This window comes from Lonchura striata, chromosome 3, assembly GCF_050655825.1.
Source record: "Lonchura striata isolate lonStrDom1 chromosome 3, ASM5065582v1, whole genome shotgun sequence".
NCBI classification, from domain to species: Eukaryota; Metazoa; Chordata; class Aves; order Passeriformes; family Estrildidae; genus Lonchura; species Lonchura striata.
In genome coordinates, this window is record NC_140705.1 from 66,176,254 (window position 1) to 66,201,435 (window position 25,182).

The 25,182-nt window shown below is 40.5% G+C and overlaps 1 protein-coding gene across 7 annotated transcripts in view; it reads left to right on the top strand.

Annotated features, from left to right (window-relative positions):
- The window catches only part of LOC110468846 (SAM and SH3 domain-containing protein 1), a 526,394-nt gene extending 506,829 nt beyond the window's left edge, over positions 1-19,565 (top strand). For all 7 annotated transcript variants that reach the window (XM_021527027.4, XM_021527030.4, XM_085575382.1 and 4 more), the window contains exons 13-20: positions 1,241-1,376; positions 2,262-2,431; positions 3,511-3,720; positions 4,395-4,545; positions 6,974-7,087; positions 12,716-13,854; positions 14,406-14,537; positions 15,347-19,565. In XM_021527027.4, coding sequence (XP_021382702.2) covers positions 1,241-1,376; positions 2,262-2,431; positions 3,511-3,720; positions 4,395-4,545; positions 6,974-7,087; positions 12,716-13,854; positions 14,406-14,537; positions 15,347-15,607 — 2,313 coding nt within the window. In that variant the 3' untranslated portion in view covers positions 15,608-19,565. The remainder of the gene's footprint in view (positions 1-1,240; positions 1,377-2,261; positions 2,432-3,510; positions 3,721-4,394; positions 4,546-6,973; positions 7,088-12,715; positions 13,855-14,405; positions 14,538-15,346) is intronic.
- The last annotated feature ends 5,617 nt before the right edge of the window (positions 19,566-25,182 follow it).

The following is a 25,182-nucleotide window of genomic DNA, read 5'->3' on the forward strand; positions in this document are numbered from 1 at the left end:
TGCACTAAGAGAGGCCAAAATATGGCCAGTGTTATGCCATGCTTTGTGATTGCAATATCTCCTCCTGCAGAACTGTTCATTAGTCATACTTATTTATAACCAGAGCAGTGCTACACTTATGGTTATTTAATTTAAACTTAAAATTAAAATATTTTAAGGTGTAACATGATTTAATATTTATAAGAAGATAGTTTGGTGTCTGATTGGCTTTCCAGTGTGTCTCTGCAAAGTCTGCCAAAGAAAAGGGATCTTTTGAGAAATTGCTTTACAGTGGTTTAGCAATACTTCTGCTCTCTGTCTCTCTTAAGATTCGCTTTTCCTCTGAAGTCATAATGCTGGGATGAGATTTTCCTAATGATTCTGCAGCATGCAAATAATAGCGTTCATCTGAAAGTTTTGTGGACATACATCTCCACAAAACACTCTTGTATGTGAGCTACAGTTCTTTTGTTTTCAAAGTTTTTGGCACAGTTGTTTTAGAATATTTATAATTTTCAGGCATCATGATTCAAAATATGTTCCATCATCTCTTTCTGCATGCATTAAACAAGCAAAAGCTATGCTGGCCACATGTTCTGCTTTGTTTTAACTGTGCTTCACAAAGTCTGACAGAATTTCAGTTTAGGAAAACCCTTTTGATTTTCTGTAATGCTTGACTGAATGAAAAGAGAAATTGTCTCAACTATTGCACACTGTAGCAACTAGAACATACACGTAGCAAAATCTTTTTATATTTATGCATTTATAAGTATTTGTACTATGCACAGGCTGCATTTTCTAGCTAAGTCTTTTTTGGTTCTTATAGTTAAATGAGCAATGATATAAAAAATTAACAGAAAAAAAACCCCAAAAACATTGCTTTGTGTCTCACTTGTATTGTTTGATTAGTTTGTGTTCATCTTTGTACAAAATTCTGATTCAGAGACCTAAATTTGGCACTAGCTATTTTGCAAGTGCTGCTGGCCAAAATATAATGTGTTGTGAAAATCCTTGAATTGAGAGTTTTGTATACTTACAATGCTAGCTTTTTTAGACTGGTCTGTGTGCTCCCATCACCATTATCATGCATAATAAAGTGGAGTTTCTACCACAGCTGGGTACTGCTCAGTAAGTAGACAGAAGTTTGCAGGCTGTCTGGTAAAGAGCAGGAAAACAGAATCTTTTTCCTTGGAGGTGGACAAGCAACTCCCATCAGTGCCTGTGTTCATTTATCAAACCTTAATGGTCCAATCCCTTTCAGGAGTGCAGCCCTGGGATCGTGCCAGGTTCCCCACAGTCGCCACCACCAGACACTGACTCCCTGGACAAACCCAAGCTGAAAGCTGGTGGCTCAGTGGAGAGCCTGAGGAGTTCCTTAAGCGGTCAGAGCTCAATGAGTAAGTTCAGTTGTAATTGTGTTGCTCCATTTTTGTGGCTTCAGGGAGCAGAGATCTCCACCATAAGCAGAATCAGAGAAAGTCAAAGCAGAAGCAGTGGTTAAAACATGGAAATGCTTAGGGGTTAGTCATTAGGTGTTTACAAAGAATTTTAAGCTCTTTGGTGCAAAGATGGGGTTTTTTGCTTTGTTTATACAGTACCCTGGAAAAGTGAAAGTCTGCTTTCTTTCTAGTGGGTTCTGCCTATTACAATATAAATATTCTAATATAAATGTTATGTAATAATGAACCTGTTTACTACTGTTCAAGTAGTAAACAGACTCATCTTTACTCTGGATTTCTCCTGAGCACTGGGTCATCCTGAGATGGGCTTTCTACCCTCCCTCGAGAGAAACCTTGAGTTTCTCTCATTATCTGGCTAAAGGAAGAGTAGTATTTAAAACCTCTCTGGTTTTGACTGTCTCTACAAGAAACAGCCAAAATGAAACACACATAATGTGAACTTGCTACACTATTCACCAAATTTCTGGGCTTGAGAGGGATTCTGGAACCCCCCTTGCACGTTTCAGAGCTTGTTTTCCTCACAAACATTTTGTGAGCAAAACTTCCCAGAAAGATGTTGTCAATCTCTTGTGACGTGCCATAGATGAGACACTTGTTAAACAGCTTCTTGGTTAAATATTGAGAGGGTGAATTCAGGAAAGCACGAATGTAGAGTAGATAACTCTCCCATCCACATGTGTATAAGAAATAGCAGCATTCGAGGGCTTTTGACTTTAATTACCATGTTTTGTGGAAAGAAGACTCATTTTCTGTCTTGCCTCTGTTTCTGAACTTCTTCAGAAAGAAACTTTTTTGTGAACTGATACTATGTCTCTCACACAGGTGGTCAGACAGTGAGTACAACAGATTCCTCAACCAGCAACAGGGAGAGTGTGAAATCGGAAGATGGTGATGATGAAGAGCCTCCTTACAGAGGACCTTTTTGTGGAAGAGCCAGGGTTCACACTGATTTTACTCCGAGTCCTTATGATACAGATTCTCTGAAGCTCAAGGTACCAGCTATATCTGTTTTTAAGGAGTCAAACATTTATTTTGCTAAAATTCAAAACTAAGACCTTTTTACAATAACTGTAGAATTCTTAATCTTTTAATGAATTTGTATGTTTTTGAAGCCCTTTAACCTGTCTTTGACATTTAAGATTTCCTTCTATGGCAATTATAGGATAACAAAATGTTATAGAACATAAGTAACTACTAGTGTTTCTCTGCATCCATGGAAAGACACTTCTGTCTTTAGTTTCTGGAAAACTAAAGATGTGCCATGAACTCATTTCCATTTTGCAAGGGTTTTGCTTGAAAGATTGGAAAAATACTTTGTCTGCCACAATGAAATAATCCTCAATGGAAAAATTTTCAGAACTCTTGGAAGAAATGTGCATGCACCTGCACACAGTGTCTCTTAAAAGTATTTCAGTTAATATAACTTGGTTTGAATTAATATTGAAATATTTTGATAACTGAGTGATCATCCCCCTTTAATTTTTCTGATTGTTTTTAGTTATGCTATATTCAACTCAAACTATCTGACTCCTTACATTCATTACTTAAAATTGCAAGGGCAGCTAATTCCTATTAAACCAGATGTATGTAAGGTAAGCTCTTGAGGCATGCAAAAGCAGTCGTGTCTCCATTTCTTTATTATGGTCAGGAGCACATTAGGAAAAGCAATATTATTGGTTCCCTCTGCATTGGCTTCCTTTGGTCAGGAGATCTAATTTGAAATTCTGCTCATATACACTGAGCCTGTTCTTGTTTGCACAAATTTCAGGTAGTTGCAAGCAAAGAGACTTTTGTACCAAATGGCACTGATGCTCCTACAGAGATGTCAGCAGATTCATGAATCTGGACAGTTGGAGTCTGTTGTTGACTTGTTCAGAGACATGTCACCTAATTAATTCCTTTTTCTTCCATTTGTAAAACATATATAATCAGACATCTTTGCAAAAGCTATGGTTAACCTTTGAAAACTGAAGTGTGTTGTCCATCCCATGTATCTGGAAATCTAAGTGGGTGTGTTTGCTTAAATATCCAGCAGAAAACTAAATGGCTTTCTTGCTTCTTTGGTCTGCAGAAAGGTGACATCATTGATATAATCAGCAAACCCCCCATGGGCACTTGGATGGGTCTGTTGAACAACAAAGTTGGCACCTTCAAATTTATCTATGTGGATGTGTTAAATGAAGAAGAAGAGAAGCCGAAGCGGCCCACCAGGAGACGTAGAAAAAGTAGACCACCCCAGCCCAAGTCTGTTGAGGATCTTTTGGATCGCATCAATTTGAAGGTCCAAATTCTCTCTCTCTCTCTGCTTACCCTTTCACTTCTTCTTGCAGGGAAAGGGACCTCTGAAGTTGTTAGTTTTGGAACCTGCACACCAGATTGTCACACCGCTTAGCAGAATCAGGTCTTAGCTGCAGAGTGAAAATAAATGAAGTGCAGAACTGCCTGTCAGGCTTGATGAAGTGCCACAGGCTGTGAGTCGAGTGCACTCAGACACCGTAAATCGTTGCACAGTATGACCACAGGCTAGCATACTCCAGAGGCAAGCAAAAAGTATAAAATAACAACAGCTATCCTGTCTTTAAAGTGGAATATTTTTTCCCCATGTTTCTATTCAGAAGTGCTTGGGATTAATTGGTGGGGTGTCATTCACCCCTCATACTTTCCCCTCAGCCATGCCTCGTTGTGCCTTCAGGTAGCAGGATACCCAGGCCATCAAATACCCTGCATTCCAAACACAACAGTACGTGCAGCATTCTAGTTCTGGCCCAGCTACCTCCCTGAAATCAGACCAGTGTTTAGGCAAACTACAATGCTATCGTTTTGTTTTTGTGCAATGGTTTGCACTTATTTAACTTCTTAATTTTCTTGCTTATTGCAAAAATCTTAGTATCTTTATTGACAAAAAAAGTTGAAGAAATATGTTGTCTTACCACTCATTGTTTTCCCTTTGTGCAGGAGCACATGCCCACTTTTCTGTTCAATGGTTATGAAGATCTGGATACCTTTAAGCTTTTAGAAGAAGAAGATTTGGATGAACTGAACATCCGAGATCCTGAGCACAGAGCTGTTCTCCTCACAGCAGTGGAACTTCTTCAGGAATATGATAGTACGTGGGATGTTTGAGGTTTTCTGTTTTACTAGAGCTCTGCCAAGAACCTTGTGAACCCCTTAAACCAGGAAACTTGTTCCAAGATTTTGATCTCTTTTTTCCTAATATAGTTATTTCCAGGGTAATCCTGTGTAACATTAGATTTTTGAGGGGTGACATAAGACTTCTTTTGTTCTGCTGGAATTACTCTGTTTGTGTAAGTTTTACCACCCAACTTATTTAATTAATATCAACAACACATAACAATTTAGAATACTGTTCAAGAAGAAATCCTGAGATAACCTGCTCTAAAATAGGAGGTTGACACATAGAGGATAAGGAAAGAAGACATTTCCAGATTAGAAGGGAGAGATTATCAAGGGTTAAAAAAATCAAAGCCTAGAAGGTTGTGGAGAAAATGTAATATGAATTAATTTCATCTGCACATGCTTTTGGTTCTTGGACTCTTAATTGCAGGATTGTAAAGGTAGCTTCAGGTTGTGTACATGACAACACAGAAATTTTCAAAGGGAGCAAATATATTAGTCAAGTGCAAAGAATGAAAAACAGCAACCAACCTACCTATGTACAACAGTGCAGTTTTGTTCACTGAACCACATGGTCTTGGGTGGGTGGTTGCAAAGACAAGGAAAAGTGGAATAAGCTATGGCAGGTAAGGGTGTCTTTGCTGCACAGGCATAAGCAGAGCCTAGCTGCAGCAACCTAAGACAGTACTGAATTTACCCTACATGCCCAAGTGTCAGTAGAAGGTTGGTATCCACCAAGCAGAGTCAGTGTAATGGATTGTGTGAGGGCATTCTCAGCTGCTTCTGTGCAAATTCCTATGTTTTAGCTTAAACTTCCATAGCAGCAATTTAAACAGCTGTTATTAAGTGGGAAAAGCTTAATTCAATTACAGCAATATGTGTGGTGAATATCTTTTGACAGTGCTGTGTGGCCTGTGTAGTTTTCTTGTTCATTTCCCAAAGAGGCATCCACTCTTTCCTTGCCCTTCTTTAGCTACTAATAAAGTTGCAGTTACATAATGACTTTCTTTTCACTTAGAGTAGCTTTTTGTCACCTAAGATGAGCTTCTCTTCATTATTTGGAGACCTATTTTGGATGCTAAACTTCCCTGAAGTAATATTTTTTTCAGGACCCTTCAATTTTGGTTTGCAAACTTGAAGATTTGGTGGTTGGAAAGTACAAATTCCAGCTCCAAGTCAGGATGATGAGGAGAAAGAGAAATGGGGACCAGACCAGATGGAATCTGGGATGGGCAGCACATAGTTCCACACCATAATTACCTGTCATGTGCTGAGAGTAGGAATTGGAGTAGCCATTTCTGACATTTTATTGCAAGGGGAAAAATATCACAGCATAAATTGTATTCTTGGATCATGACACTGATTTTCTGTATCTTCAGCTCCAGATTTAGCTTCTTTACAAAATACGATTCCTGACAAAAATTCTGGGTAAATTCCTGGAATCCAGTGTACGCAAGCTGAATGGACCACACTTGAGTGTTGGCTTTTTACACAGACCAGGGAAGGAGGGAACTGGCACCATTAGTCTCCTTCATGTCCCTTCATCCTTTGTTAGGGGACAGCATCTAATGTGCCAGACTCAGTCCCAATCCTTCCTTTGGGTCTTCTGGAAGGTAATTCAAAATTAGGATTTTTTTTTTTTTCCACTACATTCATTTCAGCTCTTTTCTTCTGGTTTGGGTGTTGGAGGATTTTTTTAAATCTTAGAAAGAACTTTGATACAATCAATTTAAATAAATTTCTGTGGTGGTAAGTTGCAGAACTTGGTCCCAAAACAGCTGAGGAGCACAGGAATTCCATTCTGCTTTCATTGTGTACCACACTGCTCCCTCACACTCCCGCTGAGGCTGTTGTTAATCATTTACCAAACAGGATGAATGTTTCCCACAGAGTCCACCACTAAACCTGTCCCTAAGGGCCACAACAGCAAGTCCAACAGAGTCCACCACTAAACCTGTGCCTAAGGGCCACATCTACATATCTTTGAAATACCTCCAGTGATGGTGACTAAATCACTGCCTTGGGCAACTTGTTCCAGCACCTGACCACCTTTTCAGTGAAGAAATTTTTCTTAATTCACAAACTAAGCCTCCCCTGGCACAACTTGAGGCTGTTTCCTTTAGTCTCGTTGTTTGGTGCTTGGCAGAATAGGCCGACCCCCACCTGGCTACAACAGTGCAATTCTAGAGGGCATTTAGGTCTCCCCTGAGCCTCCTTTTCTCCAGGTTCAACACCCTCAGCTCCCTTGACCACTCTTCATAAGGCTTGTGCTCCATTCCCTTCATCAGTTGTGTTGCCCTTCTCTGGACACACAAGATAAGGGTGTTTGAAATGGAAGGTTGAGAAGTTCAGCTGCATTTTCTGTTGCCTGTTTTTCACTGTATTCTCACATCCTCTAGGTAACAGCGACCAGTCAGGATCTCAGGAGAAACTTCTCATTGAAGGCCAAGGCCTAAGCGGATGCTCTCCTCGGGATTCTGGCTGCTACGAAAGCAGTGAAAACCTGGAGAATGGTAATGGTGACAGCAATGAACCTAATAGTTCCTGCAGGCATTTTTTTTTTTTTCAGTGGATATCTTCATATACTTTTGCTCCTGTTCCTAGTTAACACAAACTGCTTCTTACTTGACTTTGTCCTTTGCTCTGATTTCCTCTTTCCCTCTTGGCTTGAGCCATTGGTTTTCACTGCTACTGTTACTAATTTATTTGCATTAGTAGGAAACAAATCCCCTTTCACAAAGAGTCATTGTTTCATGTCCCTAAAGCAAGTCTTTCTCTCTGCCATTCCCCTGCCTTCTTCGCTCCCAGTCATATTTTCATGCCACAGTGGCGCATGAGGCTTGCACGGGTTACACAGTGATGGCCCAAGTCTAAGAGACCACCAGTGGAGAAGTCTTTGAACTTTACTGAGATTAGAAGGATTTCTTTTGAGCCCATACAAAAGCTGTTAAGAAAAAATGTTCTTTATTTTAGGCCATATTTTTCTGTTTGCTTTGGTTTGCATGTTGCGTTGCCATCTCCTCAGAATGCAGCTGAAGAGATGTAGGACTTTTTAGTGTATGAACACTAGAAAGTTAAATTACTGAGAAGGAAAATAAACGATAAAAAAAATGCTGATGATATGAGTTCCCATTGCCTTATCCTGCATCAGTGAAAAGTGATGCACTGAAAAATTACCAAGACAGATGCTGTTAATAGAGATTACTGTCTCTGATCTGAAGAAACAAGTTATTGTGCTGATTGAGCATGTTTTACTTTAGGGATGGTCTAAACTTGTCATTAGGGATGATCTATTAAAAGAGTTGAAATGGGTTTGAGTTGGGCATTTTCACTCCAAAAATTTGAGCTATCTTGGCCTCAGACTGCCTGGATTCATTGCTAAGATTCACCATAAATAGGAAATCAAGAACAATATAGATGTATTCTGTACACCCCTTAGAGTGGCCATTTTTCCTATTGAAAATAAGAGCTAAGAATCCTACTCTTAGTATGTGCATGTTAGTCTGCCACTGAAAAATAACCATTCATTGAGGAAAATGGCAATTTGCTTTGAAGCTGAATGACTGAATTTGACAGTATACAGTATATAATTCTTGAAAGTGTGGAGGGGAGGCTTTTTCCTTGAATAGGAATCCACATTCACTAAGCATTCTGGAATAGAATCATAGCTAAATATATGGCATGTGTGACAATTTTCTTCTCTTTTTATCTTTAAGTACAATCATAGTGATATCTGTAACTCTGAAGTTAAAGTGCTGCCTGTACATTTTCCTTATTTTAACAATATAATAAAACCTTTAGAAAGTAATTGGCATTGCCTGTCTGGTTAGATACTTATGTTTAAACTAATATTTCTGTATGAGTTTTTCAGAATGTGAAATGCTGATGATTTTTATATTGTTTTTTATGTATGACTTGCTGCATTTCTGCATCATTTTTGCTCACAAATGCATTTACTGCTTGTTTTGAAAACTACTACAAAAAGAACATTTTATTCACTCTGAGATTTTGTCAAGGCTATTTAATCTGAAAAGTACTCCACCTTCTTTGCAAAGTTCATGGTCCATAGTTGTTTATATGCATATTTTTTTCAAAGCACAGTATGGTCTCATTTAGGATAGTCACTTGTCTGGTATAAATATAACGTGCAGATCTGTACTTCATGAAGAGCAAGTGCATTCTGAGAAGATGCCAATCTTCAGATTTTCTGGGGAATTGTTATACATAATATTTTTATTACTACTACAGTGTCCAGTTTGGGGTTGATATTAGATCCTTTGGCATCAGTTCAAGATTTTAGAGCTGCTCTTATATTCTGGCTAGAAAATGGTTTGCAGTGTACTATAGCAGAGTATCTTTGTTAAGTACTTTTCTGGGTCCCACTGCAGAAATACTGGGATATTCTTTTAGGTATCTACAGTGTACTTGCAGCAGCATTGTCATTTTATTTCAATTCACAGAGAGCAAGGTGTGTAGTCTGTGATCTATCCAGTGTTAGAAAAAACCTCAGAGGAGGAAGTAACCATCCTTGATTAGGCAATTAGTCCACATAGCACCAGGGCAAAGAGAGCAAGCTGTCCCTTAGACTTGTGACAATGGTGCAGTTTCTGGGCTTGTTTTGCATGCAGGTGTCAACAGACTGAGGTGCATTTGGAAGTCATATCAGAAATCTGGTTCTCACAGGACTGGCCAAAAGCAGATAGTACAGAATAGTATAAGTACAGAGCATGTATATCTGATGCTTCCCAGGACAGTCTTGGGGAATGACTCATTTAAGGACTTAAAAATATGGAAGCTGTTTCCTGGCATTCATCAATTTTCTTGAAACTTTTTATGAATGTCTCTGGTCTTCCGCAGAACCTCCATACCTAACAGTATCTTATATAGACCTCTGTCATATTCCCTCCCAAGTCATCTCTTTGCTATTCTGAGAAGGCCTGTTAATTATTCCCTGTAGGTCATTCCCATCACTGTTCATGACTGGCTTTTTTGAACCTTCATTTTTTATGTTGTGTAGCTTTTTCAGGGGGATGTGAAGAGATAAGAATTGCACCTGCAATGTGCAGTCTTGAATGAGCAGACAAACCAGGCCTTTATCAGGCTGAGTGAGATAAGGGTGTTCTCTGATTTGTTCAGAAACAGATGCCCAGATTCCCGTAGTACCAGGCAGTTCAACAACCTAAGCAGTTCAGCATTCAGTCCTGATTAATCAAAAAAGGAAGCAAAAGAACATGTTGCCTACATTGCTTAATGTCATGTGTATTTCTACTAGTTTGTAATCAATAGCAAAAGCAATGAGGCCAGTATATCTAAGATACCATCATCTTTGTTGTGTCAACAGAGCAGTTTGAAATGCACCCAAAATATACCCACAGAAAGCAATACCAAAATGAAGTTAGTAAAATCTGGGACTTGGACACTGCATTCTGTGTCTGGTTTTGCATACTTAAATTTCTGAGGACTGTGAGGAAAAAAAAATACTGTGAGAAATGCTATGGTACCTCCAGAAAGATTCCCCAAGATAGTCCCCTCTGTTCTGAGGCAGATGATGACAAGGAAAGGAAAAGTTCCTTCCCTGTATGGTAATAGCAAGTATCATAAGAGGTGGACAGTGCTTTGTTTAGCAAGAATTGCACTATAACATCCAACAGAAGAGTTGAAGTATTGCCTGTAGCTTGAACTGAACCTGGAAATAATATAAGCTTTGCATTCATTTTGTGCAAGGACCACTTTTGTAGTCTTACTTTTTACCCACACATCTGTGTCATTCTGCACACATTTGAATCAGAGATACCTCTATGGTTTACAGCCCTATGAAAGGCAATAGTCTGCATAACTGTACCAGGGCTCAAAAGACTTATTCCCAAAATACCAAATTATCAAAAATCACTAGAGTTATTATTAAAAAAACATAACATTTAAAATGTCATTTAAACTTTACTAGCTATGCACTTTAACCCTTTCAGGTTGTTTTCTTATTTTTTTTTCTTAAGGTAGGGAATGTTGCATTTGTGGACATTATTTCTGTAACTCTCCATTCTGTGAAAACAACTTTAAAATATATTTCAAAATCTAGTTTCAGGAAAGATTACCTTCCTGTTTTAGTGTCTCAGAAGCATAATGAAATTACACCTGACAGTCAGGATGAGGGAAGGAATAGATGCAAAAAGAGAAATAAATCATAGCTCCCCTCCCGATACTGCTCTTCACTTAAATAACATTAAAAGAAATTACATTCTCAGCTACTGTCCTTTGTTCAAAGCAGTAGCATTGAACCCCCAGAACTATCTATTAAACCATGTTGGAGCTGAGAGTTTAAAGATTGCATGTTTTGTTATATATGTTACAGGCCTATATATTTTGAACTTCCTCCCATTCTCGCCTCATTTTTGTATGTATGCCTAACAGGGTTGGAATGAACTAAAGATTTGATTTTACTTTCACAAAATTTCTCTTTCCTTTCTTTTGTTCTTCATTTTCTGTTTCTCTTTTTTTTTCTTTTTTTTTTTTTTTCTGTTCTCAGGCTACTGGCTTTACACAGACATACCCCATTTTTAAAGAAATTAAATGCTGCTTACTAGATACTCTTCTGGTTTCAGTAAGAGTTTATATTGCACAGCAGTAGGGTTTTCCACAACTTTTCTTCTAGTGCTGAGGTTCCTGAATGGGCTTTACTAAAATCAGTGTAACCCCTGATCAATATATCAGATTGAAAAGAAGGTATATGGATTTTGTATAATGAGCTGTGACAGAAAGTCTCAGACAACAGGGTAAATTACTGCACAGGTCAGGCATGTGCTAGCAATTATGAATCATGGAAAGAAAACACTCCTTTCCATGCTCATTAAATATTGTCATTAGTGCCTGGAGGCACTAAAAAATGAATGTAACTTTTCTTACACATCTTTCTAATGTGATTTCAAGTTATTTTCAGAAGGCGATGGCCTATCTCCAGGAAGAGTGCAGACAGAGAGGTTCTTTCTGCTGCTTTTCTGAGTTACCTGAACTCAAGGTAGCACCAACAGCAACAACTTCAGTGTGGGATGTGTCTCTGTTAGCATTTTGTGGAAATGGTGATATTCAGCTGCAGTTGAAGTGTGAGCTTCTGAGAAAGGAGTTGCTGTGTGCCTGCATTCGTCCTTATGGGCTCACCTTGATTTAAACTGTTTTGGATGGGACTGTTTTCCTTTTATCTCCTTGAGTGTGACCATTTTCTTTGCTAGTTTCCCGGATACTTGGTTTTTAAACTCCTTAAGCAGAGTAAGAGGCAAGAGAAAGCAAGGTATTTATTGTTTTAGGTTAAATGTGTCCTTTCATTCATATGCAAGGTGAACAGTGTTTATTATTCAAAAGCCAAGCACTGAATTTCTATCAGGATAAAGCTCTGAAGGCAAACAATACAAGAAGAAAGCATCCATTGCTTAAAAGTTACCACTATGACTTGTGACTAATACTAACATTAGTCACACTTGAATCTCCTTTTTGAAACACTTTTCCATCTCATAAGATCTTTATCTGTAAAATGCTGCTGTCCTGCAAGTAGTTTTCCAAAGGGGCTGATGCGAAACCAGTCTTCATGCACTTTCTTCCTCTCTGTATTGCCATCACAGATAGTTTGCTGCTCATTTAAAAGAATAAATTACACTACTGGCATATAATTTAAAAAAATCATAAACAGGATGTTTTTAAAAAATCCTATGTGAACTAGTAAACTTTTTAAAAATATGAACATTATTATTTATATAATAAGATTAGAGACAAAATTAAAAAATGTATGTCTTTTGAGGTGTTTCAGGAAAACCTGTCAAACTACTTCATACAATGAGTATAGGGTATCAGTTCTAACTGTAGGATACAGTACTTCTACACTGAACAAAGTTTATATGAGCTAAACCTCAAATCTGTGCCAATTGGAGAGTACAAAGGATATTAAGTATTTTGGATGTATTTTACATAACAGATAACAGTTAATAATAAAGCTGAAGTTCAAATCAAATGTTTATGCTTGAAAAGGCATTGAATTCTTCTACGCTTAAAATTAACAAAAAGGGAATATATCATTGTGTTTCAGAAGCATTTGAAAGGGACCTGTTATTTATGCTGCAGATTTTATTTTTAATGGTGGATTTATTTGTTCCTAGGTAAAACTCGAAGGACCTGTCTTCCGCCCTCAAAATCAGCAATTGAGCATAGCTTTAGGGATTTCAGCAGAAACCAGCTATCAAATTATCCCACCCTTCCACTGACCAAGTCAATAGAAACTCTGCAGCCAGGGGAAAAAGAAAGCCGGCTGGGTTGTGGACACCATGCTCTGAAGAGCTCTGTCAAGCCTCTGGCTGTCATGGCTCTGAAGAAGAACCGCAGAAGTTTACCAGTTGCTGTGTGTCGAAGCTATGAAACTCTGGATGGCCCCCAGGGTGTAGATACATGGCCAAGATCCCAGTCACTGGATGATCTCCAGGGAGAACCCAATACTAACTTACAGGGCGCTAACAAGAAAGTAGATTCTTTTCCTCAGGATTCACTGGATGTTGCTAAAAAGGCAATTGGCTCTGCCTTACCGCCTCAGTGTCATGGAGGCAGCTGTAAGGTAGATGATGTCATGGCTAAGCAGGGCAAAGGAGCTGCTAATTCTCAGAAGGGAAAAGCTAAGGAATTGAACTGCTCCGTAATGGAGACTGCAGGTGGAAAGCCTGCTCCATTCCCCCTGAAAAACTGTGAAGCTCAGCCTGCCTTAGTGATGCATCATGCAACAAGGACACCTCTGGAAATGCAGAGTAAAGGTTTTCATGACCTTGCACGGGCTGATTATGCTCCAGTCCTCAAGGGAGGTCTAGAAGCTGAGCAAAAAAGCACAAATGAGGCAAGAATGCAACCAAAAAATCCTTCTCAGCCACCACCTGTCCCTGCCAAAAAATGCCGAGAACGCCTTTCTAATGGATTATATCATCCTCCCACGACCACAAGTGGAAACCACTCAAGTTTAGAAGCACCATGTTTGCCAGTAAAAAAGACCAGTTCATCCATTCCCATTGATTGTCATGGAGTACCTGTCCATAGGACATCTTCTGAACTGGAGCCCAGTAGCCCTCCTAGCCCACTACCACCCTGGCTATCAGAGCTCCCAGAGACTGCTAGTGTTCAGCAGCATGTGGTAAAGCTTGGTCCTGCATCAGCAAGGAAAGTCTCTTGCAGCAGAGGAATGGACCTGGAAATGGTGATAGAGAGCAAGCTGCAAGCTGAAGACATTGATCTTACTGAAGAACCGTATTCCGACAAGGTAAGTGGTAATCACTGCAGTGGTTTTATTCCACTAGCATTCCAAGGGACAGTCTGTAATTCTTTGTATCTGTCATTTTTTTGTGGGTAACTGACCAAGATAAACCAACAATCATTGGGAAATAGACATTCTACAGCTCTTGTTTGTCTTTGCTATCAAACTTTACAACTGAAGTAATTCTTGTGTTGCGGGGGACTCAGAAATCCCAGACTTATTCTGAACCTTCATCTTTTCAGACAGCTGGTGCCTTGGTGGCACTGGGCATGGGAATGTGTCTTTCTCTGCTAATGTGGGGGAATAGAGCTGAAAAAGGAAGTAATGATTAGATTTCCAAGAAACTCTGAATTGGTAGCATCAATTAGTACAGCTTTTTGTGGGTGGGGGGAAGAAAGGAGTCTTTCAGGGATTGCCTTTTTAGTTTTCCTGGAACCTTGAGGGAAGCTCCTACTTGGGCCCATCCTGCACTTCTCTTTCTGTTGCATTGATTGGTCTGTATGGCTACATTTCTTTAATCTGTCCTCTCTCCTTTGTGTCTGGCTGGGGACATTCAGCATGGTCGCTGTGGCATTCCTGAGGCTTTGGTACAGAGGTACTCTGAAGACTTAGAGCAGCCTGAAAAGGAGGTGGCTACAAACATGGACCAAATCCGGGTAAAGCAGCTGAGGAAGCAGCATCGCATGGCAGTGAGTATTTCTATAAAGCAGATTTTCTTCCTTGTGAGCAGACTTTTAAAAGGACTGGCTAGTAGTAACGGGAGATACTTGAGAAGTCCTGCTACAGAAATACTCCTTACATTGATCCAGCAGATACAAGATAGGTAGAGGTACTGCAGGGGCAGAAGGTACCTCCCCAGTCCAAAAGGAGGACAGTCAGTAGTTGAAAGGAGAGCAGATAGTTCTCTCTTGACCAAATAATGATCTTAAAAGCAGACTGCAAGCAATGGTAACAGAGACTTCCTCACTAAGGGTGGCATGTTTTAAATGCTTCTCTATTAAAATTTCCTTTTTCCTTTCTTAAACTATACTAGTGTCCACTTCTCCTTAGCAAAAGCAGAAGGGAGAAACCACCAAAAACTTTAATGTTTTTTTCTGAGAGAGCCTGGTCTATCTGAGGAGGTAATAGGCAAAATTGGTATTCTCTTGCCTTACTGATAAATTAAATGGATCACTCTGGAAAGTCTTATTACTGGGTATTCTTTGCTGATCTCAAAATAATTCAGAATGGTACATGAAAGTCAGCCAAGCAGTTGAATGCTGCCCACTGTGTCTATACTGCCAAAATTGTTGTCAGTGCTTCTGGCCAAGGGATCTGAGCCTTTCAGCCCACACCACTCTCATACTGATGAATGTGACATGAGATAAATTAGAACATCTGCTATGAAATTCTACCATTTTGGAAGAGAAAACAAACAAACAAACAAAAAAAGACTTGTAAAACAAGCAGATGTGTTTAACATTAAGGGTTCTCTGTTCTTTCTTTTTTAACTCCCCAGATTCCAAGTGGAGGACTCACAGAAATTTGCCGTAAACCTGTATCCCCAGGACTCATCACCTCTGTATCTGACTGGCTGATTTCCATTGGTCTGCCTATGTATTCCAGCCTGCTCACAGAAGCAGGATTCAACACACTGAGCAAAGTGCCTTCTCTGTCACAAACTTTCCTTCAAAAAGCTGGCATCACAGAGGAAAGGCACATAAGCAAGCTCCTGGCAGCAGCAAGACTCTTCAAACCTCTTGATCCAGAGGCAATTTAACATGCTCCATAGTGTGACATTGCCTGGTTGAGAATCTACTGCTTCTTCCTGCACCAGTATCACTCTAATTACTTCACGTAGCTAAAGGGATCAAGGAAGTGGCTCCCCAGGACAGGCAAATATCTTCTTCAAAGGATATGAAAGTCTTTGGCCACTGAAGAAGAGAGGAAACCACCATGTAACATAGATGTGGTACTTCCCTCCCCCCTCACTCCCATCTGAAGTATTCCTATTTCATAAACTGCACAGGGTTGGCCTGAGAATCAGACAGCTTCACAGACCCTTGCACATTTTCCACGAGTTTATGATAGTGATACTAGTAACAGGTCTTTTGTACCTCTAGGTTCCAGATACCTGAAATCAGTCCTAAAGACCAGGTACAAATCAAGGTGCAAATTCCAGTAGAAGCCGTTTGGCAAATGTCTTTTGTTTATTTTGGCAGTCTCTAGCTAAACACAGAGTCCTCCCTAGTCATCTTTGCTGTTGCTTGGTGTAGGTCCCAGTTGCCACAAAGCCTTTAGCTAGGCTGAAGTTGATGCCTGGAATTAGTTTTCAGTGTGGTCCATCTCTGTCACTTCAATGCAACTAACCCACAGAGAGTCAGAAAGCTTCTTTTTATTTGTACAGAGCTGCGGTCATTTTTATAACTGCTTTCTAGCAATCAGCTTTTTATTTGCCTTAAAATAAGCTTTTAAGCAGTTACCTAGTGTTCACTTTACCTGTTTTCACATTCCCAAGCCTTGTTTCAACCTGTCACATTTAAGTTGCATTTAGAGTGACTTCCAGCTGAAGTAGCTTCTATAAAATGCCTCATCATAAAATCTCCTGTGTTGCAGAGGTGCTTTTACAAATGCAGGGTTATGCTAGGTTTTGGTTGTCAGGTTAACTCCTTGTTCACTACAGTTTGCATTTACTGTTGTTACTAAACTTTCCAAGATATACTGCCTTGTATATATGTAACTGCTTTTCATTTTAATCATATTCTGTGTACTGTGTTATATTGTCAATCATTATACTGCAGCTTTGACTTGGTATCCTGACCATATTGGTTCCAAACAGTGGGTTTCTGCAAATGAAAATTCACTTGCATTGAAAAAGCAAATTGTGTCCCATAGAAATCATTAGATCCAGTAATTCCATTGCAGGGCCAAGAAAATTCCTGGATAGTCTTGTGAATAACACTGTGATTTTTAGAACAGTTAATATCCCTCACCACTGCGTTAATATTACCTCTCACAGGAAAACAGCATTGTTCTGGCAAATGTGATGAGCCATTATTCATGATGCAATGATATTTTTCTGCCTAACTCCATGTGAAACATTCCAGTTGCATATGTGACTAATGACAGATTTTATTTTTCTATATTGGGTACATGTTTTACATACCAAATTCAAATTATCATGAATAGCATATAACCAGCTTTTTCTTTGGAGTCTAAATGTGGTGTGTCCTTCAGCTTTGTGTAGGGCAAATGCTGTGTGGAAGACAGATCAAGCTTAGTCAGGCAGGTAAAGGGAGATAGAATAGAAACCTGGGCACAGGCCAGGATGTGTGGCTGTTTCCAGTTCTGACGTCAATTTACTGTATAAAACCAGACAAGGCACTTCACTGTTTGGTGCCCCAATTATCCCCGTCTCATACTGAGCTAATGACTTCTGATAAAATGCTGTCAGACTGATGAATGAAAGATTGTGGTTACTCCATGACTCCTTACTATATCTGGCTCTTTCACGGTCATGTCTTATGTGGATGAATATGCATTTTACTACAGATGATAGCTAATTTGCCTTATGGTAGAATTGATAGCTGTTAGGATTATTTCCCACAGTTTGTATTTCACCAGTGTCTCCCACACACCATCATATGAAGGCAGCTAAGTCACTGATGCAACTTGAAATTGTTCTCAAGCAAAGCTCTTTAATATTCTCTTTGTTGTCTGATAAACAGCATATTCTGATATGACAGAAACAGGAGAGATACAGCAGACATGCTGTGTACAGCTGGTGAAAATCTGTGCAGCCTCGCCTCAAGTCCTGTGTGCAGTTTTGGGCACCAGAATATAAAAATTACATTAAGCTATTGGGGAGCATCCAAAGGAGGGCCAGGAGGATGGTGAAGGGTCTGGAGAGGAAGCTTTGTGAGGAGCAGCTGAGTCTGTTCAGCCTCGAGGAAACTGAGGGGAGACCTCATTGCACATCCTCACAACAGGAAGCAGAGGGGTATGGATCTCTTCACTCTGGTGACCAGGGACATGACCCAAGGGAACAGCCTGAAGCTGAGTCTCAGGGGAGGTTTAGGTTGGATATCAGGAAAAGGTTCATCACCCAGAGGGTGGTTGGGCACTGGAACAGGCTCCCCAGGGAAGTGGTCACTGCTCCAAGCCTGTTCAAAAGATGTTTGGACAATGCTGTCAGGTACATGGTGTGACTCTTGGGGATGGTGCTGTGCAGGACCAGGAGTTGAACTCGATGGGTCCTGTTTTGTAGCTCAGTAGATTCTATGATTGTAAAAAAAAAGAAAAAAAATTAAAATTAAGTGTTTTTTTAATAATTATTATTTTTTTCTTGTTCCTCTCTGAGGCCTACATGGTGACTATCAGTAAGCAGGAGATGGAAAGAATATTGAGACTTCTGGGATTCCTAACAGGGACCAGAACAGAGTAGAAGTTAAGTGGACAGCAGTTATATTGGAGCGAGGGAAAAATCCAAGCTGACTATAGCAATAAAAAAGGAAACAAATTTCCTTGTGTTGCAGGGAAGAGAAGTCATATAATAAAGCTCTCTCATATTAATCACTTCCCCCTCTCTTAATAACAGAAGGAGAATTATGGGAATAAGCTGAACCTGTTTGCCAAACTCTCTTTGTAAATCCATTCTTTTTAAGTGATTGACCCAGGGAAACCAAATCACACCCATCAGGACTGGAGTGAGCAGTTTGAGATTTATGAGTTTTAATATTTGTTTTGTTTCCTTTTATAGACAGTGCTTTGTAATCTTACTTGAATTACAATTCTAGTTTATGTTCTAATAAAAAAAAAAAGCCTTAAGCTTCTCAGTGTTTGAGCTTCCCTGCTGTGGTTTCAGTGACCTGTGGCATTCCCCAAGCAGGTGAGGTGGCGCATTGCAAGAGCCATAACCTCCTGCATCTTTTTGCAACCTTCAGTGCTCTAAGCAAAAGTTCACTCATTAACTCTTGGAAAGCACAGAAGAAACCTGCTGCTGGAATCCTCATCTGCTCTGCTCAGGTTCACCTTGTTAAGTATCTATCCATTGTATCTTAGTAACTCAAACAGCTATTTAACAGTAGAAGCAGCAAGCCCAAAATATTACCAAATACCATCATAATCATATACTTTGATCAATAACCTGCTATTGCTGCCCAGGTGGCAATTCCCTGTGCTCTTCTATGAGCCTGGCTGTGGATGCAGACTGGGAGCATGATCAGAAGCATTAAACATTGCATTATTCAAACAGGTCATCATGTCTAAGAGCAGCAGTAGTGGTCGATTCACCAAGTCATAGCTGTGCAGTTGTACTGTATTATTTTTAGAATAAATAATACTTTCAGTCCAAGATACTTTTAGCATTAATTGACACCCTTTGGGGAATCAAAACTGTCAAGCAAGTTATGTAACAACTAACAAAGTTGCACTTTCTGTATATGAAATCAATATTTAAATAACTTATTTTTCTCCATTTGCTGTTCTTAAATGATGTAAGTAGCTGTAATATACCAGTACTCAATATGTCCTGCAGTTTGCTTCAACCCAAGAAAGCTGTGTATTGTAAAGAAAAACAAAACAAAACAACAAAAAATATGAATGTGTAAAGATTATTGTGCTGTTTCATTTAGCAAAAAAAAATGGTTGACAAAAGGGTTTTCCTGTGTATCAAAACTTGTCTATAATTATGTCATATTGTTCATAGATAAAAAGTAAATAAATTTCCATGGTCTCTCTCTTTTTTCTTTTTTTTTTCTTTTTTTTTTTTTTTTGGTTGTTGTTTTTAATTTTTCTCTCTTTTAGTGCTTGGGTAGTGGTGTCCAGTGATGTATTTTTTTTTGCTTATTCCTTTGGCCCTCACCCTGTAGCTTATCAAGCTTCTAGTTCCTCTCCTTGTAAGCACTCTCAACACATCTACAGCAGGAGGAAAAAGTTTTAAAAATTTTAAAATATTAAAAGCCCTGATAATTCAGGATTAGAAGCAGCTGTTAAATTATATTATGTGAATCAGCACTGTCCAAACTTTGTCTGTTTTATCCTGTGAATGTCCAGCTGCCGGGCCCAGTGAGATATGTGTGAGGAGCCTCCCAGGTCTCCCCTTGGGAGCTTTACCACATTACAGTGGAATAATTCATAATTGGTGAACCCAGAGGAAGGGAAGGGCCCATGAGTACAATGCTGTGGAGCTGTAGTTACAGTTCTTGCCTGCAAGAAGGGATTTCAAGCCTGCTTTGCAAATGCAGCTCTGCTTCGTTTGGTGAGGTGCTGTGACTCCTGAGCAATCAGGTAAAGACTCCAGTCTGGAATAAGATGCCAATGCCCAGGGTTTGGGGCAGAGGATGTGACTCTTGGCGTTTCCTTCCAGCTCACTTGAGTAACTTCTTGCTGACTATTTTGCATTTGTTGATCTGGGTAAATTTGCTGTGTAATTAATGGATGTGCTTAGCTGCCCAACAGCGCGCTGGCAGGTCCTCATAGCAACAGCTTGAACTTAATCCTGTGTGGATTTAGCCCCAAGGAACGAGGGGGGCCTGTGTCTGCACGGGTTGTCCTTAACTAGAAGCTGAACTCGGGAAACGACACACAGAGGAAAACAAAAGAATCTTTTGGGCTGGATGCAGACAGCTGAATGAATCCTCGTCCTCCCTGGGCAGCGCTTCCCGCGGAGCTGCGGGACGTCGGCGGGCACCCGGCAGCCATGAGGGGCTGAGAGCCCTGGGGGCTCTGCGCTGCCCGGGGGCTCTGCCCTCCCCGCGGGCTCTGCGCTGCCCGGGGGCTCTGCCCTCCCCGAGGGCTCTGCCCTCCCCGAGGGCTCTGCGCTCCCCGGGGGCTCTGCGCTCCCCGGGGGCTCTGCGCTCCCCGGGGGCTCTGCGCTCCCCGGGGGCTCTGCGCTCCCCGGGGGCTCTGCGCGGGCGGCAGAGGGCGCCGCGCCGCCGGGAGCCGCCGTTTCCAGGGGTCTCTCAAGTAACAAAACAGAAATAAAAACAAAACAAACGCCGCACAACATGAAAAGCCAGGGCGCTTGCCATTTCTGCAGCTGGAAGGAGTATTGCTTCCCTTCCAAGATTGCTGTGGTCCAGGATCGCGTTGGGAGCAGCTGAAGCACAAAGCCCCCATCTATTGCTCTCAGCGTTTTGCTGCTGTGTGTGATCCAAACGTGTGCTAACCACAGTAGCTGCTGCCAAAGCCAAACAGCACCACCCCCCAACACATACATACCTATCCTTATTCTAAAAGTTCTCTTTCCGCATGGGTTTGCACCAGAAAACGAGATGTGGGAGAAACATGCTAAAAATTCTTGCTGCTAATACTTAGAAACTTTATGCCTGAGCAGAGGTTTCATGTGTAAGCCCAGAGAGACTTAAAAGCCATCAACGTAATGTGCCATGTACCACCAGAGCTGCCTCAGGAGTCCACTAAAGGATGATCCTTTAACATTCAGGAAGAGTAGAAAACAAATGGTGTGACTCTTGGGGATGGCACTGTGCAGGGACAGGAGTTTGACTCAATAATCCTTGTGCATCCCTTCCAACTCAGCATGGCCTGTGATTCTATGATTCTTACTAGTTCTTAGCCTTGCTCTTTTTCAGGCACTGCGGTCTTTCACAGCATGAATGGACATGATTATTTGTTTCCTTCAATTCTGAAGTCTGTGCTGAGCTTGTGACTGCAGGTATACTGGTACTGTTCAAGTCCTGACCTCAAAGCTCTGACATTACTGAGATTCTGTCATTTCCAGTGGGCTTGGGCCTCTCTCCAAGCAGAATTTTTGCACATGTAAATGGATTTATTAATATTCTATACCAAAAAGACCCCAAGCCCTCTTTAAAAACTTTTCAGGACATTTATTGAATTAGTATTCTTACAAAAATAGTCAGATGAGAGCAAAGCCATAGGTCTTATTTCAAAGAAATACTGTTTCTTGGCCTGCTGCAGTTGAAGTCCATGGAAAATATAGGTGCCTATGGTCAAACAGAAAGATACCTGGTGGGATTAGCTTCTTCCAAGACTAGACAAATTTGAGTGGGAGATAAAGGTAAATTGGAATTACAGTTTCATACTCCAAACAACCTTGTTGTTATTGAATTTGGTTAAGTTCACCATCTCTGAGATAAATCCTGCATAGCTTTGGAGGTTCTGGACTTGACTCTCCCAAGGTGGATCCATTCCCTTTGCACCCCTGATAAGTTCTACATTCCTTATGCTACTATGCATATGCTTTTCTGAAATTCCCACAAGTTGCGTTTTTTAATTTTGCCACAAATTACATACAGAGATTTGCAAGTTTGTGACAACAAGGCTGGTGTTTATGTCCACAAATCCTGTCTTAAGGGGACACCCTTGTGAATTAGACTATCAATCTACTGGGTTTTTGTTGGTTTTTTTTTGTCTCTTAGGCTCCACTGACTCCTATAGTAATGAATGTATACTCACTGGGTACTAAAAATGGAAGTTACAATTTTTTACTTTTTTTTTTATGTTTCTGAAGCATGATTAAGCTGTTACCTAATACTGGCACTCACTTTTAAAATTCTGATTTGAGTGGTTCCATTTGCACTTAGCCAAACCAAAAAAAAAAAAAAACAAAAAAACCCAAAAAAACACCACCATTTCTCTGCCTCAAAGGATGGAACTGGATTGTCTCTCTGGCAAATTCAGTGTTGAGTAAAAACCCCATGCAGTGCCACCTCAACCTTGTGGTGAGTTGTTCCTTACATCACTAGCAGTGTGACAGTAGCTTGCCTTTCATTCTGTTGTCTTGAGTCCCCACTGGAACGAGCTTGGTAGTGAGAGCTAAGGTGTGTTCAGGTCCTAGCAGTCCTAAAAAGCCAAAGAAAAAAAAAAAAGTATTGCAATCCTGCCGACCACCTACTATACCCTGAGGTGGGAGCAATTTTATAGCTGGCATTAGCTATCTGAAAGCAGGATTAGTGACACTACTGAGGACTCTGAGACTACAGCACTACATACTACATACCTTTTTGGTTTTTAGCAGCACTGAATTGTCTGCCATCCAGAGGAGCTGCTGAGCTGCTCACATTTGCTGATAGTGAGAAGCAGGATTGCCCACCTTGTGCCTCCACGGTGATCAGATCTGCTGCTGTTACAGAGCAGCACAGGCTGCACTTCCTTATGAACATCGAAGCATGAGCATCATAGAAGCATAGAATGTGTTTTGGATTTGGAGCAGTGCAATTTCTGGAGAGCAGAAGAATGGCTCAGATCAATTCAATTACAGAAGAAAGTGCTCATGTGCTTCATAAAGACATCTAATGAAATGAGAGATGAGAGGCTCTCTCAATTCATTAAACCATTTCCTTTTGAAAGAAACTTTTTTTGTATTTAGAGCATGCCTTGGGACCAACTGCTGCCTTCTCAGATTTTTTCTCCTCATCCTGATGACAAAGTAAGGAAAGGTTTCAGGCTGCTTTCTAATACACATGTGATCCTGAGTCAAAAATTTGCTTTTTGGCCCATAGGAAGACTCTGGAAGGCATTTGAAGACTTGTTTGTTTTCTTTTTTCTTTTGTGTCTATTTTAGCAGTTTCATCAGTTGTATTTTGATTCAGGAATATTGGAGGCTTCCACCTGAGTCTGTGAATATTCATGGAAATTCACATCACAAGCAATAGCCCAAGGTTCCACACAGTGCCTGTCTGTGTGTAGATATGTCTCCCCTGAAGCTGACAGGTGTCTGCAACACAGTGTTTAACTTTGCAGGCAAAGCTTCAGAGTTGTTTCATACCAAGGAACAAATACACAAATTTCTCTATGCTTATTTGCATATACAGTAGACCAAGATTCAGCCTCACTCCTTGCATCCTTGTGGGCTGCATCCTACTGCCTTCTCTGTCCTTTTACATGTTTGGCCTCTGAGAAGACCAAAGCCAAGGTTTCGTCAAGTTCTGGTCATTGTCTGGTGCTCACTTAGGAGTGTGCACAAGCAAAAGTGACTCGTGATGCCTTGTGCAAGCAGCCCAAGAGGTATAAGTGGCCTGGGGAAAACACAGTTAACAAGACACTGATCTGGTGAATACCTCCTCAGGGCCTCACAAAGATCCCAGGTTCATCATGGAAAGGGAGGCAGGAAAACAAACTAGTGAGTGGAGACCCTCCCTGCTGGTGACTATTTCTGCTCCTTTTTCCAGGCATATCTACTTTAGTAAAGTTCTGTGAATTCAAGATGTTATTTGGAGAAGAGAAACTCAATTCAATCAGGTAATTGAGAAAGCATCCATAGCAGATGCACTCTTTAATTCTGAAAAATACTGCTTTTACTGGGAGCACTGAGTCCTGAAGCACAAGCAGTGAAAGGCCCAGGAAAGCAGGAAGCTTTAGTGGCAATAGTGAAATCCTACAGATGTTGTCTTCTTGATGTAAGTGAAGTAAATCTATATAAATCCTATTTAGAGAAAACTGCAAAGATCTGTCAGGTTGCACCCTGAAGCTTGTGCAAGGTTTTCACAGTGCCAGAATAGGAAATATTTGATTTCTCTTACTTGTTTTCAGTTATTTCCAGTATCAGCCCCAAAGGGTTCCTTACCTCTGTTTAATCCTGTGTGTGCTGTGGGAATAACATTTACAGGCTGTGCCTGTCTTCTTCCTTCATTCCCTCTCAAGGTGTGCCTGAACAGCCCGAGCATTGCAGTGCCTCCAAGCAGCCAAAGGGAAAATCCGTCTCTCTAGCATTCCTGGCACGTGTTTGCTCTAGCTGCATTAAGGGCATAGGAGAAAGGAAAAGGGATCAGCCAGCTCATGGAACAGCTGAGGTAGTAGTGAGGCTTACTGGGAGAGACAAGAGGGAAAGAAGGAAAGGCTGCATGAAGAAATTAGGGGAAAGCCAATGAATGTCTTAAAAACAAGAGCAGCATTTCTTACCTTCTAGAAATACAGAGATCTGACATTCTCAGGCATTTATTTGGTGTGAATTAGGTGAGGTTGTGTCTTGCCTTATTATGCATTTAATAAGGTAGTTTGAGCATATATTTTTTTTTAAAGGAGAAACTCCTTAAAAATATATGAAGAATTTAAGGACAAGATGAAAATTCTCCTTTACTTACACTTGTGAGAGCCACATGCTGTTCTCCCACAGAAGAGGCATCTCTTAGCTCAGAACAATTACCACTGGACAAGGTGAGACATCCGGCTCTCACCATGGGCCATTATTTTATGTTTCTGTGCTGTTCTGAGCAGGCTATGGCTAACTCTGAATCTCAACGTCCAATTCATCCTCCCTCACACATAGCAGTGGGAACACAAAACAGATTGTTAGTTTTCCCAGATATTCAGTTTCTGCTCACTGGCTTAATCTATAAAGGAAGCAGCCACTACAAGGTTTGGCACCACCTTTGC